Raw genomic sequence first — 18,414 nt, forward strand, 5'->3', positions numbered from 1 at the left:
CGCGCGTGCGAGCTCGCGGGTTCACGTGGCGACTTGGTGACACGTCAGCGTCGCAGTTATTAATTTGGCTAGCGTTTGAGCTTCTCTGCGTAGATTTTCGGGAGTGCGTCTAGGTTCAATGTATGTAGCTTCTTTACGTCCGGCTACAATGAATCTGGAGTTCAGTTAGGGTGTGCGCCGAGTGACGTATGGGCCGTCATGGGCCTCTGATGGGCCCGGCCCACTATGAGCGAAAAAGGTCGAGGGGAAGTTAACGCCGATTGTACGTCCGGATACAATGAATGTGGAGCTTAGGATGGTGTATGGGCTCGCGAATGGCCTTGGGTTGGCCCGGTCAGAAAGGTAAGAGCTATTTCACGTCCGGATACAACGAATCTGTAGTTCCCAGTGTTGGTTTTAGGGAGTATGTAGGTGCATAGTGTATCTTATCACTACCCTAAATTTGCCAGTGTTGAGGATAAAGAGGCTGATGATAATTACCAGCTATTTTGACTGAGCATAATTAGATGCAAATGTACCTGGTTGGTTTCAAACAACAAATAATGACCAAATTCAATGCATCTTTATGCGAGGTGTAAGACTAACTCTACTTGTTTCACGTTCCTGTGGATAGAGCTTGGCTTGCTTTGTAATGTATCTAGAAGCATTTACGGCATTGTTATTCACATAGAGAAAAAGTGTTGAACTTGGTCACTATTAGCATAGCAACTCAATGTATCTATTATGCTTATATGTCAATATTACGATACAAAGGTAAAAGATCGGTGGGGTAAAATATACGACGTGCATCCATCATAATATGTTATTCTTAAGTTTTTAACTCTAAGCTTCCCCCCTAGCTCTGACCATTTTACCTTTCTACAAAATGACTTTCTTACTCCGGGGCACTAAAATCATGGAAAAGAGGAAGGTAAGATTTATTTTAGCAGCCAAGGATAAAAGTCTATTTTAATGGAAAGTTAAAAGACTAGTGTGCGTAAATTTTCACTTAGACTGGCTCGAGTTTGTTCATCTGATCATGTCTTCATCGATCTCATTCTAATATGACGCGTCCAGTCCATAATTTGTGATCTTCTCGCCATATTCCCTATAATGATATTTGCTTAAGCACTTAGTTAACATACTATATATTAGTTAAAAATCTAATGTTCCTTCAAATGAGTACTTCAACCCAAAATAAAAAAGAAAAGGAAAAGAAAGTGTAACATAACCAGCAAACAAACTTGGCCCTACGATAATTTGCGATTAACTTTGTTCAAATTCGACATAGTCTTGGGCAATGTCTCAATTATCATGCTAAGCCAATACAAAACTCAGCTGATAAAATTATGGAACATAACCAGGAATAAATTAACAACACAGGAAACTCAATAGACAACTACGTATAAACAGTAATTTTAATAACTCATACAAAGAGAGTGTGGTACCACCATGTAATTTAGATACCATGCATCCATGACCTTGTTGTACATGAAATCCTTTGCCCAAAGTCTGGAACATCTTAAAGTACACAACTTACCTTGCAGAGTTATGCTTATCCGCCCATTTTGCTTCAAATGTTAGGGTTTTTCCTTCTTTTCTTTTTTTTTTTTTCCCTTTTCCCCACCTTATCATGTGTTGAAGCAAAGAGGGCTCACTCTCTCTTAAGAGCTGTCCATTAGGGCTTCATTCCCAGCTGAAGGGATAATGCCGAAAGTGTTATTATTATTGGCAACTTTTTGTTCTGTGGCCCTCCCTCCTCCAAAGGTGAAGCCACTCGGAAAACTTTGAAGGCCGACACGCTCGAAAATGGAAGACGAGGTATTCTGATTAAAAGCTGGGGTTGGAATATTAGCGGGTGGTTTTGGGAACCCGAATCCGAAAGATGGGAGTGAATCCGTTGATGGAAAAGTTTGAACCGCAGTGGCGGCGCAGTTGGACCCGAATATCCTCTGCTCATACTGCAGCAACTGCTGCTGGACAGCTGTGAATTGGAAAGCACTCAGGAAGATTAATCAGTGATACAATTGGAGAGAATGATGTAACACTATTTTTATTGATGCTGAATTTGCAGTTATAAGACGATATAGGATATTGAATTGAAATGAATAATCAAAATTCAGTATAGACAAGACTTTCATTTACATGGGGGTGTTTCAAATAATCTACAGATTTGTCTTCTGAGTTGTCGGTGTTTAGCTACAAGTGGTTATTGGATACCCATTTTAGAATTTTAAAATACCAATGCATTACAATAAAACATAGTTAAGGAGCTTTCAAGTGCCTTCCTCTATTGTTTGGATTACATCACCCAATTTCTTCTCTCACTTTTCACATGTCATTAGATTTTATTTTATTTTTTGCCTAAAATCACTTCCTGAAGGCTGCAAATCTCTAATCCAGCTTACATAGAATAATTCTTTACAGTAAAAGTGTGTGTAATACGTAAAGTTGAATCATTGTACGCCAAAAAGAGAGACAAACTACTGTACACTGTGTCATGTTTACCAAATAATCCTAATTAAAGCCTTCAACAGCTATTTATAGAGGGCTTCAATGGTAGTACCCAACATTGGATATGCTTTCTATTGTTTATTTTCTAAAACAACTAACTAAACTCCATGTTTTCTATTTACAAAATACAGATCCATTTAAGATGTCTGTTACCTGGTGATAACTTCACTTGTGGCCTTCATTTTTAACCCAAGTAACAACTTAATGAATTCAATCTTATGCAAAGTCTGCATATACTAAAATTGGTACTGGTACCACACAAATTATCTGTGAGATTTTGTTCCGTAAAGCATTAAATTGCCAAATTCTTGACAATCTATATTATCAAGAAATCAAAATCCATGTATTATACAACACCTGATGATAAGTCCACTAGTGGTCTTCGTTCTTTCACCCATTGAAAGGATTGGGCAAGCCTCCAACCCTTAGACTTCATCAAGAAAGCAATTACAATCCCGGCAGACCTGTCAGAAGAAAGCCATTCAGCCACAGAATGGTGCTTCTTTTACAACCACATTATGTGCCCTGAATTAATAGTCAAAACATAAATTTACCTACTCTTCCCTGACATGCAGTGGACAAGTACACGCACTTTTTCCTTTTCACACTGCTCTGCATGTATGACATAAGGAAATGATGAAACAGAGATATACCTTCTACAAGCAAAACAAAGAATTTTTAGTTCACGAGGCTCCTGACGATGCGAAATATGAGCTCTTTGCTTCCAAAAACAAAAGCACCAATTTAAAGCTTCTGTTGTTGGAAGAAGATGTAAAGACGATTTTCATGAAAAGTTATGCTGCCTCTTCGAACAACTCTACCCAAAAACACCCTAAGTGACACTTTCAAACATGTTTTACAAGCGAAACCAGATTGTGCAGATCAAGTAAAATTTAGATGGAACTACAATCATCTTAAGCTTACATCGTAATTCACAATGTCAGAAGGTTGTTGTTGGGATCTGTACCACCATTAGAAGCATGGCAATATCAAAAGTGTGAGGCAATATTGCCACCAGAACAAAAGAATGAAATAATTGCTAAGCACAATTTGATAGCGAACAGCAGGTTTTATAAAGAATAGAGCTACAGAATTACATTGTGCTATATAGTACACATCACAGCCTATGAACGTAACTAAACAATGTCAAGCGCTTTCATATCATTGTTGTATAGAGACTCCGCAAATACATTTGGATATCACGTTTTGCGAAGTCAGCTTCAAAGTCTTATGAAATGTTGATCTTAGCTCAACACTAAAGAAGCACTAGCATCCGGGGGCCTGCTCGTCTACAAGAATTCTCTATTGTATTATGCAACATTATTGTTCACACATGTCAAGGTATATTATTGTGCTTCCAATTGATACTGCTGACTCTAATATCATGATACACAAGTTGGATATCGACAAAAACAACCATCACAACAATACAGTAATATCTCCTTATCCATAGGTAAACAAAGCATAGAGATTGAAAGGGACAATTCATTAAAATGAACTGGGCGAATTTATTTATCTTTTCATTACTAAATATCATTTATTTTTGGTGAACCATGATCCCACAATGTGATAGAGTTAGTCAAAAGCAAGCTGACAATTTTATCATCATATCATTCCCGAAAAAAGAAAGAACACTATGATAGTAGACCGCATTAAATGATATTTCAAATCGAATGACCAAATTGAGTAACTAATGCGCAGCAAAGCTTACCTAGAAATTGGACGGCATCATCAAATTGCAAATTCTTCTCATCTTGGAGGCAGTGGTAAGTGAAAGAGTTCTTGTAGAGATTCTGGCAAGCTGGCACAGTCTGCACGAATGTGTCACAATAGACAATTTAGGTTAGAGAATTTAACCAGAAACAGAAGAAACGGCTGAGCAAATGCCTGAAGGAAAATAGACTAAGAAATCGCTCATTGATAGAACAGTTATAGGCAAACAACACTTCTGCAAAAGCCCCAAGCAGGCCACGCAGGCCCTAATACTGTACACAAGAACCTTTTAGGTAGTACAAATAAAGCAAGGTTTTTGTTAGATATGAAACTATAGCACTTTAAGAAGCAAAAAAGGTAAAAACAGCTCAATTGTTCCTTCGATCAGTGAAGCAATAGCAAATGGATTGTTTTACATTAACAGCAAGTGCTCTTCGGCTTACTTACATCAAATTCTTATTGCCTGAGCAAATATACTGCTTTAATTGAACTAAGAACAATTACAAATAAAAGAAACAGCTTTGCTGCAATTTTATGACCCTATTAGAACAGTTAAGTGAACCGTCAGATCAGAAAATTCACATCAATCCAAAAGGATCAATGGAAAAAAAAAACCATTTTTTTTTCCATCCGATTAGTTTCCAACCCAAGAGATCCGATTCTCTACCAGTAGAAGAGAAAGGGGAAAAGCGCGAGAGGAGAGGAGAGAGCTCACATTGAGGACATGGGAGATGCCTAGGGTTTTGAGGAGCTCGCTTCGGGAGGCGTTGTCGTAGCTCCCGAGGTAGAGGAAGTCCCTGAGGATCTCGGAGGGGAAGGCGCCGCCGCCCTGGTGGGCCGGGCGATCGACGTTCGCCGGCATGCGGTGTCCGCAGACGCCGCACACCTCGCCGGCCTCGTACTTGTGGTAGTGGCCGCAGATCATGCACGGGTTCTCCCTCTCCCTCTTCCTCATCGCACCCACACCTAGGGTTCGATCGAAGAAGAAGTAGAAGAAGAAGAAGAAGAAGCTGTTGCGATTGGATTTAGGGTTTGATGGCGAGAATTTTGAGGGGGGTGGGGGAGGAGCGTTTTGGGGAAGAAGAAGGAGAAGGATCGAGCTTGATCGCGTAGGAAGAAGAAACGAGAGGAAGCGTGGGGTTTGGTGTACCTGTATGATAATCGGACACGACTTACATTTTGTTAATATTATTGTATATTTATTATACCTTTTTTTTGTAATAATACTCTACTCTAATTTACTGTAACTAAATATAGAAGATGCTATTTATATACCCATGATCTTACATTCATTGTCCAAAAAATTTAAAAATTTTTTATACATTTTTAGTATTAAGAAAATAATATTTTTTGAATAAAAAATCTGTACGATTTATATAGTATTTGCTTATTTAGTATTTATCAGTTACTATAATATTATAGACCAATAAAAAGGTCAATAAAGCTAAAAAAAATCTTAGGCCACTATAAATACTAAATTAATTAATTTACAAAATTATAAATATATTTCAAACTTGACAAACAATTTAAAAAATTAGGGGCTCAACTGTTGGCTGTAGATAGCCAAACTGTTCCAAAGGAGGAAAAAAAAAAAGTAAAATAAAAACTAAAGTAAATTTCTAACCCTTTCAAACAAAGAAATTTGCAAATGCCTAGATTCAGAGGGCTATATCTAAGATTTTTTTTTTTCAGATTTTTTTTTTTCTGGTGCAGAGGGAAAGGCTAAAAAGATGTGGGAATAAAATAACTTGGGAACACTGACTCCTAGATCTGAACCAGATCTCGCAAATAAATATCTTAGTAGCTACCAAAAAAAATTATGGCACTCGTGGTTTGGGTTACAAAGTACCATATAATATCTTATTATAAAAGATAAGGAACAATTACTTTTATACGTCTAAAAAGTTACTTGACTGATGCGCTTTAAATTTAGACATTCAAATTGAATTATGTACGGAAGATCTATTCAAAGAGGAATATATTAAGTACTGGATTAAGTATTCAGACCACAAACAAAGCCTTTATACTATAATTTCTCATCAATAACACATATAATAGGTACTTAAGACAGATTCCGAGACAGTAAGTAAGAGTATAATTAAACAGCATAATTACCACCCATTACACGATATCTAAAATACAACTACATAAAATGGACTGACAACATCACAATACATTCTTTACCTAATATAGCACAGAAAGTTTAAAATTTAGGGTGTGGTAGGAATTGAGTCATTGCCTGCTGCGGGGGAAGCTGTTTCTTCTTTTGCTGCCGCCGCATGATTTGGCGGAGCTGATAGCCGGGCGTTTTCTCTCTTCCCTTCCTTAGTCGCGGGTCTGACACCATTGCTGCCGTTCTGATGGGAGTTTAGAGATAATCTTCGAGTCGGAGTTCCATTCGATGGGCTCCCATTGGACCGAGGTGTTGACACCTTCTTCGGAGCGAGTGGCCTGCTGACGCTTTGTTCGGGGGTGGTTTGTTGCTCGCTGAAGCGCTTCTGATCCTGAAGTTTCAAAGCAAATTTGAAGACGTGAAAAAGATAAATGCAAACATCTGAATACTATCTCTTAGCTTTAAATTCTGTGAGTCAACATGTAGGAAAAAAGTAGTGCAAAATGAGGCACTAGAACTATTTGAGTTCTTTATATTCTTTTTTTTTATATACAAAAAAAATACTCATAAAGTGAATGACAAGGCACCGTTATCTACCCAAAAAGAACACCGATGTACAATTTTCGTTCCACGAACCTACTAAACTATGCTGAAAAGGATGTTTAGAAGGTTAAATAGAAGTCCGATGCTTACCCGCATTCGGCGCTTCTCTTCTTCCCTTTCATGCCTAAGCATAACATATTCATCCAACATTGCTAGAAGAGGGACACCATCATACATGAATGACATGCTTCGATCCTCTTCCCAAGCTCGGGTCTTGGCCACCAATGTGTCAACAAGAGCTATGTTAAAATCAATTAAATTAGTTACATATCAGGTACTTGATACAGGTTAATTTCTAGCTAGGTGACAAGAATAGTTTGATCTTGCACATATCGTTAAGTGCTTCTTTAAAGCATTATATTCGGCATCAAGTTACAGGAGTAAATGAGAGAGAGAGAGAGAGAGAGAGAGAGAGAGAGAGAGAGAGACCATCATATAGGAGTTCATTGACTGTAAATTTATACTTTTGGGCATTTTACTTCTATGACCATATTATTCCGTGTTGCAATATAATACAGGCAGAAGAAAATGATTTTTGTTGTATGAACAGTATCAAAGACGACCAGTGAAGGTGTTACTAAAATGCAAATAAATAGACAGGTACAAGGAAAACTCTCAGAAGAAAATGAAGAGAAGGATAGACTAATGATTATTCAATCTCAAAGTGGCATGTTAAAAATCCACATTACATTCAAATATTCAATAAAGCAAGAAAAGAGCTAAAGTTTTACCATAAAAAATTAAATGACTACCTGGTATCTTATTAACCAGAACCCGAGCTTTTTCTGCACGCTTGAGGTTCAAATGTGCGCCTCGGCTTGAGTTATACCTGTTTTCATCCTGCAACAAAGAAAATCATGTAAGAGAGAGATTTATCATAGACGGTATAGAACAGCATTATTGTGAAAGCTAGAAGTGAGACAGCTGTACCCGATTATAGTCCTCAAGCCAGCTTTCTTCTTCACATGCTGACATCCATTTCTCGACCTTATCTAATATTTCTTTTCTGCTCAATGCTTCTTCTTTGGCTTTCAAAATCTGATTATCCATGTCGGCAATCAACTCTGATGGTTCAATTTTTCCTGAATCGATTAGGGACATTATTTTCTCTTGGGCAGCAACTGTATCAATTTCTATGTGAGCACTGGCATAAATGTCTTCCAATTCACTCTGCTTCTTTAAAGCTATTTCCTTCATCTTGCTTGCCTTTAGCGCATCTAATCTTTCAACTTCAGCCTCAGCCTATGCACATATAAACACAAGTGAAGACAGGGACGAGAAGCCCGAGTATATTCTCGTATATTCAATTGAAAACAAAATAGAAGGGTGCAACTTCTAAAACTTTGTTACAGATGAAACTTTTTAAGTCTAAATTGAACTAAAAACAAACTTCAGAGACTGAATTGTTGCGATTGCAACTCTGGACGAAACTGAATCATTCACCAAACATTAGGCACCAAATTTGTACTTTACCTAGAAAATTTTATAAAGAGATGATATTGCTTACTTGCTCAATCAAATCAAGGGCAAGCGCTCCAGGTGCAGTGACATCATCGACAGTTGCAGAGATGTTGCATGTGACATGATCAAAGAAACTCCGTTCTTCTGCAGGGGTTTCCATGAGATTCCAAAGATCAGAAAGTTGTGCAGCTAGATCTTGAAGCTGAAAATAAGAACAAGGAATCACACAAAGATGAAAAGGAATAGAAACGCATCAGAAACAGAAAAGTTATTGGTGCATAGCTAATGGCCGTGAAGATGGTCGATTTATGGAGAAATGAAAGGAATGTAGTGACTATACATTCCCTTCGTTTGGTTCTTTCATGCCACTATCAAAGACATGCGAGATGCATAGAAATTATGACCATACATGGATAATACTTGTGCATTAACAGCATCGAGGCAACAAATATAAAGCCAGGGAAGGAAATTAATAACAAGGAAAATCAAGAATTACCTTCCGTAGCCTCATCTTTTTATCATCTTTAAGTGCTGCGACTGTACCGTCGAGCTTTGACAAGGTATCATTGCTAATGCTTTTCAAATGAACCCCAACAGAATCATCGAGGCTACGATGAACTTCTGTAATAGTGCTGAAGAAATCCATTCCAAGGACAGTGCACAGATCATGTACTGTGCTGACATAGTCAAGGACCTTCTGCTGCCTATCACTCTGCCAAAAACATAATTTTTAGTTTTCTGGGAAACATTTTGTTTTTTCTTGTAAGGAACAAGGTAGGAACAATTAACATTTTGGAAGGAAAGGCTGATGACACCTTCTCTTTCTGAAGATCCTGAAGCTGGGAATGGAAGTCTTCCAGCTTCTCAAGTGACAAGTCATCCTCATCGACTGACGGGGTCCCCACCTGCTCACCAACTTCTATGGTGCCAGCAATCTCGCCACATATTTTCTCTATCTGCGATTGTACATCGGCGAATTCCTTTATCCTCTCATCTTTTTGCTTGGTCAACTGCTCCAGCGTTGGTGCTATAGCAGCCAGTTGCTCCTTGATTGTCCCAGATGACTTCTCGGGCTGTTGACACAAAGTATATTCATGATTAAATCAGAGTATGAATTTTATATCCAAGTCGCACATTACTTCAGAAGCAGAAGAGATCACACTAACTTAACAAACGTATGTTATTCAGATCAGCAAAGTACAAAAAGGTCCAGAGATTCAGCCCCTATGATCTGCTTCAAAATCCTAAAATTTTTCTCTTTCAATTGATGCCCAGACAAATACGAAGCACAAAATATTAAAAGTATAAAATACAAAACTCCCGGTGCTTCCAAAGCACCCTACCTCAAAAAGTGCATAATGATAGTTTATGTGGACCAGCTAGATTTGAAGCCACAGCTAATTGCAATAGCTTTACATTCTAGGTGCATATCCAATCTAGTGTGAATTAATCTCAGATAATCCTAACATTTTTCAATTGGATGGACATGATATATAGGGTAAGATAAGAAATTTGGAGTATACCTAGTTCAGTACAGGAGAAGATGATGGCATTGAACCACCAACTAATTGTCAATAAGTGCCTTGTCTTGTGACCAACGATCATAAGCAAATAAAAACTCCATAATTTGAAATAAAATCAAGATTATTATTTTACTTACAGTTCTGACTATAGTTTTCTCTCCGAGAGCAGAAAGAAGTCTGGCAAGTTCAATCTTCGAATCATCCAAGGCCTGGAGAAGCAGAGCCCTTGACTTGGATGCTTGATCAACTTTCCTCTTGTAAACATCCAAACACTCTTGGTCGAGCTGAAGCAAAATCTTATCCCGTTCCTCATCGTTCTCACCAACTTCATTCCATATTTGCTGAAAAAGAGGAATTGGTTATATACTTTTCCTCACTAAGTTTACTACAACATACAACAACAGCAGCGCAATGCATTATGTTGAAATGTATTTGTTAAAAAATAGCCCTTTTATTCACTCAACTCTATCGTGAGTGTTAACAGCATAAACCTCACCAAAGGATTACCTGCAGCTGCTGAAGTAATGAGCCACAGGTAGTTTCACCTAATGAGGGATTTCGAGCACTAGTTACAGCCATTTGGAAAGCAAAACCTGCACAGGAGGAAAATCATCTAATTAAATGGTTGCAATCCTCTATTTACTACTGACTAATTAACTAATGCCAATTGAATATATACAAAATTACAAATTACAGAACCAATCAGACAATGTGCCTTGGTACTAATAAAACATGCAAACTTCTTGAACGTTTGAAACATGCAACTCATACCAAGCAAATTAAACGCCGCAGCACATGATGAAAAACGTATGTGATTGCCACTTATCATATCTCGCTTAGAAGCAATTGAATTGCGGAGCTTGAATGCGTTACAATTTCTAAGGTGGCAACAAACTTCAGCATGAGAATCAAGCTATAAAGTTTAAGTTTTTCCAATCCAAAGCTACATAATACAAAAAAAGGAGTTCATATGGCAACTACTGAGAACAAAATTTTCAAAAAGAGAAAAGAAAAAGATTTTTTTTTTTTCACTCTGCGATCTAACTTAGAAAATTAACTCTCACCAAATTTCAGCCACCTGAGAGAAGAATCTGAGACTCCCAACCAAATAAGAGTAACAAAACAATCAGATCGAGCACAGAAGATCCAAAGCGCACCCACACTACAACTAAATATTCCTAATCTCGCAAGATCAAGAGCTATAGCTGTAATATAGCATCATTATACCACTAAAACCCCTCAAAAAAACCATTTTTAGATCAAAACCCTCACATTCACCTCAATATCAAGCGAAATCGAGCTCAGAGAATCAGAGATTTCGATCTCCGCCGGAACCGAACCGTTTAAGGCCGCCCAAAAGGGGCAAAAGGGGTGATATCTCTCACAGCTCACAAGAACACGAGAAAGGAGGAAGCAGGGCTCGTGAAAAAAGGGGCCAATGCGAGATAGGAGAGAGAGAGAGAGAGAGAAGAGACTGTACCCTCACCTGCGAGAGATCGCGGAGAGAGAGGGTTTCGAGATCTCCGCGTCGGGATCTGAGGCGAGATCTCTGCTACTTTCTCTCACAAAGCCGAAGATGAGAGAGAGAGAAAGAGAGAGCAGCGAGGGAGTGTGTATAGTAGTAGTGTGACTGTGTGAGCGAGAAGGTTAAAATGTATAGAGGCCCTTCAACTATAGGAAATTTTGAAAGTACCCATCATCTTTTATTTTTTGATTAGTTTAAATAACTAAAACAGTTGATAACTAATTTCAAAAGACCGTATAGTTGAGGGGCACATTTTCACCCTGCGACAAAGCTATTTAGGACGGGGGAGAATAAATAGGACAGGGCAAACGAACGGTCGGGATCGAAACAAGCGCCTCGTAAGTCGTGTAGATCGATGGGTGCGAAAGGCGGGGGATTGGGGAGAGCCGTGCGATCAACCGCGCGGCGTCACGTGGCACGCATCGAGCGGCTAGTAGTGCGCGTTATTACGCAAGGCCTCACGGTCAAAAGGAAAAGTAGAGCGAAGGGTTCGGGTGTGGGGCCCACGAGTTTCCTCCCCACAAACTGTGCGGAAAAAAGAGTTGCTATTATACAGTCTGTTAAGCGGACCCAAAAGGACAAATAGTGGGCCCAAAGTTACAATGTCCGGTAAAGACCACAGAGAACTCGATTGTGGCGTATCGTTGGCACTAATCATTAATTCAAAAAACTCGAGTTATTAAAAATGCGTAATTAATTTACTTATAACGTACAAATACAACGCCCGTGGATCTCGATTATGACTCGGCCCAATCAATCTCCCCTTTAGTATCTGCACATATTTGTAGCATGTCGGAATCGAACTTGTGACCTTTGGCTCTGATACCATTTGTCGAATCATTGATACTAATTATTAACCCCAAAAACTTGAGCTGTTAGAAATATGCAACTAATTTTACAACGCTCACGGATCTCGATTGTGGCTCAACCCAACCAGCCTCACGTCACTTCGAATATGACTCGGTCCACCCAGCCTCACGCTATTTCAAATTTAACTCGGCCCAACATGACCTCCCGCCACAAGATAGGATACTGACCCATTTAAGCTAACAGATTGGTTGGGAGATTTTGGGGTACCCAAAGCTGCGTTTTGATTTGCCTATCAAGGATGCTTCTTTACAAGCTACTGCTGATGTCTTCGTAGATACGTATGTTGTTCTTATACTGTATGTATTAAATATTCATCGTTTCTAGTACAGATGACAAAAAGCAAAAGTTAACAACGAGGCTTACTTTCTATTTTGAAGTTGTTTCCGAATGATTGAGGACCAATTTTAGCCTAACAGCGCAGCTTATAAAAGCATGTTGCATGACATCTAATGCAAGGATTGGCTTACAGATGAATTATAATTTTGTCAATCAAATACGGCTTAAGCAACATTGTGTTGTTCATTTGTTTGCACATGTTTCCCGCAGAGTAGGAATTATGTCAAACTATTCTTGGCATTTATATACTAACCATCTCAAACAACCAAAAACAAAAGAGGTCGACGTTAGAAGTTTAATAAGCATTTGTTGTGGCCTTTTTCCTATTTAATCAATCACTATCATCCTATCACAGCACAGCGACGAGAACAAAATTCCGAACAAGTGATAAAAAATTTGGTGATTGATATTCGAGATCCAATATTTAAATTCTAGTTGATTTATATTTTCGACTAAGTTTATTTTTAAATGAAATAAACGAAATCGGTAGCGTGGACTGCGTATNAATCTCAAAAAAAAAAAAAAAAAAAAAAAAACAAGTTTACATACTCTTCTTCGTCGAGATTCGTGCGCTGAGCGGAGATCGCAGAGCTTTCTTCTTCTGCGTCACGATTCGTGCGCAGTCGGCGTTCTCGGGAAGCGGGACGAGCAGGGGTGGGGATGGAGGGTGGAGAAAAAGTACCGCGGTGGTAGACGCAGCTTTTCCCCCGAATCGGTGCTTGTCCTAATGCTTGGGTTTGTCTCTACAAAGCGCTCGGATGTGGTGGCCCCACACTGGATCGCAGCACATGGCGGTCCACGTGCCCCGGCGCAGATCTCGCTCTTTCTCTGCCATTAATAATTTTTTTTTAAGAGGGGAAAAAAAAATTAAAAAGAATTTTAAACAAAAAAAAAAAATTTGTGGGTTAAACTTGAGATACCGTAGATCCCCTTCGACAATGGCGTTGGATATCTACTGTATAAAACGACAATTTATATAGCAACTATTTGAATCAACAGTACATGATAAATCTCATAAGTTATTTTTTTAAAAAAAAGGAATAAAGATACAAAAACAGTACAGATCAATCAGTAAGGATATTCTCACGTCAATAATTCATAAAAAAAAAACCCTGTTGTAGTAGAGTACTTCTAGCACTATTGTTTTGTTTTTTTCGAAAGAAAATAGTAGCATTGGTTTCATTTTCTCGTGCTTGGTTTCACATGATACAGAAACACAAGGGGCCCAATCTCGTGCTAAATATCTATTCCGTGGGCCGAGCTATTGAACCGATCTGTAAACTATTGTGGCCCATTTAGGCCCATTTATGTCCTTAAACCGGCCCGTTAGTAGTTAATGTAATGTGGTCAAAAATTTGGGCCCATTTCAACCTTTTCAGCCCACGTTTTTCTGGAACTGTGTCACGTTGAGTTGCGCACACGCTTTTTTTTTTTTTTTTTTTTTTTTTTTTTTTTTTTTTTTTTTTCCCTCCTTCGGTGGCGGTTTCTTCGTCGTAATTTCTTTTCTATTTCAATAATTCATTTTGGTCCTGCAGCGGATTACGGAATTAAGTAATTAATTAGAAGAAAAAAACATTCACAATTCCTTTGGATTTGCCCCTTACTTCCCCGCTCCCTCTCTCTCTCCTCTGGTGTTGCGATCGCATCGTCTTCGTCTTCGTCGTCTCCGATCATTGGATTGCGAGGACATGGGGAGCGATGGGGAGCCCGCGAAGCTTCTCCTCCCCTATCTCCAGCGAGCCGATGAGCTCCAGAAGCACGAACCCCTCGTCGCCTACTACTGTGAGCCCCCCCCCTCTCGGGGAACCCTAAACCCTAACCCTAGTTTCCTCTCGATTCATCCTCTTCGTCTTGTGATGGTGTCTGATTGGTCGACTTCTAGGTCGGTTGTACGCGATGGAGAGAGGGCTAAGGATCCCGCAGAAGGAGCGGACGAAGACCACCAACGCCCTCCTCATCTCCCTCATGAATCAGCTCGAGAAGGTCACACCCTTCGTCTCTCGCCCTTTTTCCTTCTTTTTTTTTTTTCGTCCTTTCTTTATCAATTTCATTGATGATATCTCCTTAAAGCAAAAGTTATTGTATTAGTTGCTGCTGAAACGATCAGAAGAATGGTATGAAGTTGAATTTACTTATCATCTAGGTGTATCTGTAACCTGGTTTGGTGTAAAATCTTTTCGAATTGATCTTGGGTTGGCTGTAGGATTAGTGCTTATCATATTTGTTTCTTGTAGGGGTTTACTTGAGAGCGCTGATGTTTTTATTATAGAAAATTGGGTTTATGATATCCTGTTGCCGTAATATGATCTTAAAATGTGCTCTGGAATCATCTAGGTGGATATATAGATCTTAATGTAAAATTTCCATTTCCCTGTGTGGCGAATACTTTAGAAAGGCCTTTTATAAGATCTCGCCCTTCCTTCTGGAAGGGCCTAGAGTAAAATTTGTTTTTCATATGCAATTTGTCTTTCTTACGAATTTACCCTATTTCTGTGCTTGGCTCTTTTATTTCTTTAAATCAACACATGCCGATTATCATTTTCCATGCTATTTTCTGCAGAAAATATTTAAAATTAGTGCGAGCACTTAGAATGTTCTGTTCTTTCACATATTTCTAATAATTTTGAACATTAAAAGAGGTTGCTAAGATATTCCTCAGCGTGCTTCCTTGATGATTCATCTTTCCTGCATTGCAAACTATATCTCGAATTGAGTCTGTTATTTTAATTATTCTGAGTATTATTTCATCAAATGAATTGAATGCTCAACAATTGCAGTGATGTGAATGAGTTACTTGAACTGACAGGATAAGAAATCACTGAAGTTAGGTCCTGAAGATAATCTTTATATAGAGGGATTTGCATCAAATGTTTTTGCAAAAGCAGATAAGCAAGATCGTGCTGGACGAGCTGACTTGTATCATTCTCCCCTTTCATTCTTTGTGTTAAAATTCCAAATAAGGTTGCAATTTTTTGCAAGTTTGGTTTTACAAGCGCTTGTTAATAATTTCTCTAATTGTAGAAATACTGCAAAAACCTTCTACGCTGCAAGCATCTTCTTTGAGATTCTGAACCAGTTTGGTGAACTTCAGCCTGATGTAAGTCTGATCTCTGCTATTTCTAAGATCATTTTTCTAAGCGCACAATTTTAATTATACCTTCAAAAGAGGCTGCATATATGTCTAGCCCTAGATGACTCAGATTGGTTCTTTTTGGTCCTTTGCAGCTTGAACAGAAACAAAAATATGCTGTGTGGAAAGCTGCTGATATAAGAAAAGCTCTGAAAGAAGGTCGAAGGCCAGAACCGGGTCCTCCTGGTGGAGATAAAGATGCAACACCGGCTGGCACCCCTGCCAACTCATATGTAATAATCTTAGCATTCTAGTAGCATATAGTATAGTACAGTGCAAAATTGCATGAGCCTTCTCAACTATAGGCCATTTGAAATAGATCCTCCAATTTTACGTTTCTTTAGTTTAATTGGCACCTGCGCCAATTTTGCCTTTTTTAATTTAGTTCTTTCTATCATAAAACACTTGCAAAACCTTTATCATCGATCTTTGCATGCAATGAGTAAGATTCTAGGTTGGAAGCATGAGTGAAGTCTAAAAGCTTATTATTCAACTCCATAATTATCTCCTGATTATATCTGTTTTTTCTCCTCTCTCTCTCTCTCTCTCTCTCTCTCTCTCTCTCTTCTGCCACCTGGATTAGGATCTGGGGCCAAGTCAGAGCTTCCCCACCAGCCAACCAGGTTTTGACACATCACCCCAGCATGTAGAAAAGGTAAGTTGCCTATTTGTACAGTACATTCTGTTCTCCAGTGTATTACATCACTAAAGAGTTTTTTTTTTGGTTTTAATTTATGATCTAGCCTTCTCCTTCCCATGATCTGGGCAGGAGCGAAAGCTTCTCAACTAGACACCCAGAGGAGTACGCACCAAAAGATCACACAGAGAGGGTCAATCCACAAGATCCCACACCGCCACCTTTTTCACCTCCCTCTTACTCGACCAGTGATTATCCATCAAATGGTCCACACCAGCTTCCAACAAACAATAGACCTGAAGCCCCTTCCTACACTCAACAATACCACCCTAATCCTTACTCGACTGAGCAGCCTCACATGCCACAGACCTATCTCCCTCCAGAAAATCCAGACCCCTCCTTCTCATACCCTAATTTCCAGACATACCCTAGCTCTCAGGAAAGCACTTTCCCATCAGTTCCCTCTCACCAACCTTCTTACTACCATGGCGCTGATGCTTCTTCCTATTCACCCCAACAACCTCCCCTTTCAAGTTACCCATCAAACGTGCAATATTATCATAATAATGAAATTGCAAACCAAACTGCTCCTCCAGCCCCACCCGCCGAAAGCTACAAGTACGACAGCAGTTATGAGCCATCTTTGGAGAAGATCGGGGAGGCTCACAAGGCAGCGAGGTTTGCTGTGGGTGCCCTTGCATTTGATGACGTACCTGTCGCGGTTGAGCACCTCCGGCGTGCTCTTGAGCTTCTAACAAATCCTTCTGCTGAACTTCATTAAGATGTGCGGGTCAGTTTTGTTTCTGGCTTGAAATAAACTTTCTCTGTAATTATTTTTGCGTCAGATGTTTGTTGGTACATGGTGATGTCTGCTTCATTCTAGCTAGACAAGCAGTGTAATGTATTCATGAATTGAATTTTTCACACTCGTTGTCAGTGATATTGCTTATACAGAATGTTGGGGGAAGATTCCATGTACTGGTTATATATTAAGCAGCATATTGGCTATTGTGATGGACTCTAGTGTTTGTATCAGGCACTAGGTTGTTCTTTTCAACTGTTCGCTTCCTTGTAGTACACTGTAATGGTCATCTTTTGGACAGAACACCGGCTAGAACACCGGAGAACTATTTGCTTATGATAGTATTTAGGGGCAAATTATCACATGGAATCTAATTTGGAGTGTTGAACTTTTTGCATAAGCTGTTCAGGGCAGCTATATAACACTGCATTACAGCGCATTAAAGAACGATACGGCAGAAATAATTGGGTCTTCTTTTTATGCAATAAAATAGCCATAAAGTTGCTACACCTTCCACCTTTCCACCAAGGGTATGGCCCTTGAACTGGTGCCGCTGAACATCTAGTTAGCTAACCTACCAGCTATATGTGATGTATGAAAGTTTGATTGCAACCGCTCCTCTGTGCCACTTTGTAATCAATCCCAATGTTTTCTGCGAAAGCGGAATCACTTGATGTTATTTATCTAAAGTTTGTCTGTTTTGCTTCAATTGGCGTGGCATCGAAAAGCACCTACTTTATACATTTCCAGCAGATGTCCGATGCATTTCTTAAATGAGTCATCTAAGACACTGGGAGTCACAACACTTAACCAGAAACACTTAGCGTTTCATTTAACACATCAAACCTTTTGACTTAACAAACTTACTCGCTAAGAAAAGGAAAAAAAAGAAAAGAAAATAAAAGAAAAAAAGGTGGTGTTTGATTGAAGCCGTTTGTTGTACAGTGACTTAGCATAAGAAGACACTAGGTTGGACAAACTGCTAGGGGACAAATCTACAAAATATAGTTCATAACCTTGACAAAGGTTTATCCAAACAAAGTGGCCTCTTGTAATCTTCTGCACTCCCTAAGAACAAAGACCTCCCTTGTTGTATTCACCAAAATTACGGCAAATTTGAGGTGGACAAAGCACTGCATGCAAACCTATATTTCTTCTGACCCTCACCTATCCGATGGCAGCGTCACTTTAGTTTCGGTTCAGTTCAT

The 18,414-nt window shown here is 39.1% G+C and overlaps 3 protein-coding genes across 4 annotated transcripts; 1 reads left to right on the forward strand and 2 right to left on the reverse strand.

Annotated features, from left to right (window-relative positions):
- Nucleotides 1,208-5,427, reverse strand: LOC109711836 (protein-tyrosine-phosphatase IBR5). The gene is made up of 5 exons (XM_020235114.1): nt 4,922-5,427; nt 4,205-4,304; nt 3,048-3,105; nt 2,851-2,957; nt 1,208-1,963 (listed from the first exon to the last, which is right to left on the reverse strand). Exons 1-5 carry the CDS (start codon nt 5,159-5,161, stop codon nt 1,644-1,646), a joined length of 825 nt encoding a protein of 274 aa, XP_020090703.1. The 5' UTR covers nt 5,162-5,427; the 3' UTR covers nt 1,208-1,643.
- On the reverse strand, nt 6,200-11,546 carry LOC109712224 (65-kDa microtubule-associated protein 1-like). 2 transcript variants are annotated; one of them, XM_020235676.1, is made up of 10 exons: nt 11,393-11,546; nt 10,414-10,499; nt 10,044-10,247; nt 9,199-9,456; nt 8,880-9,095; nt 8,430-8,585; nt 7,853-8,164; nt 7,675-7,762; nt 7,013-7,161; nt 6,200-6,710 (listed from the first exon to the last, which is right to left on the reverse strand). In XM_020235676.1, the coding sequence occupies exons 2-10, from the start codon at nt 10,483-10,485 to the stop codon at nt 6,417-6,419; spliced, it is 1,749 nt and encodes a 582-aa protein (XP_020091265.1). In that variant the 5' UTR covers nt 10,486-10,499; nt 11,393-11,546; the 3' UTR covers nt 6,200-6,416. The 2 variants fall into 2 exon arrangements, with proteins under 2 accessions (XP_020091265.1, XP_020091266.1); XM_020235677.1 differs by having other exon boundaries at nt 11,387-11,536.
- On the forward strand, nt 14,144-17,461 carry LOC109711372 (protein HOMOLOG OF MAMMALIAN LYST-INTERACTING PROTEIN 5). Its single transcript, XM_020234382.1, has 7 exons — nt 14,144-14,419; nt 14,520-14,620; nt 15,444-15,553; nt 15,659-15,734; nt 15,863-16,000; nt 16,351-16,422; nt 16,511-17,461. Exons 1-7 carry the CDS (start codon nt 14,326-14,328, stop codon nt 17,183-17,185), a joined length of 1,266 nt encoding a protein of 421 aa, XP_020089971.1. The 5' UTR covers nt 14,144-14,325; the 3' UTR covers nt 17,186-17,461.

The sequence above is a fragment of the Ananas comosus genome, linkage group 6, assembly GCF_001540865.1.
Source record: "Ananas comosus cultivar F153 linkage group 6, ASM154086v1, whole genome shotgun sequence".
Lineage (NCBI taxonomy): Eukaryota > Viridiplantae > Streptophyta > Magnoliopsida > Poales > Bromeliaceae > Ananas > Ananas comosus.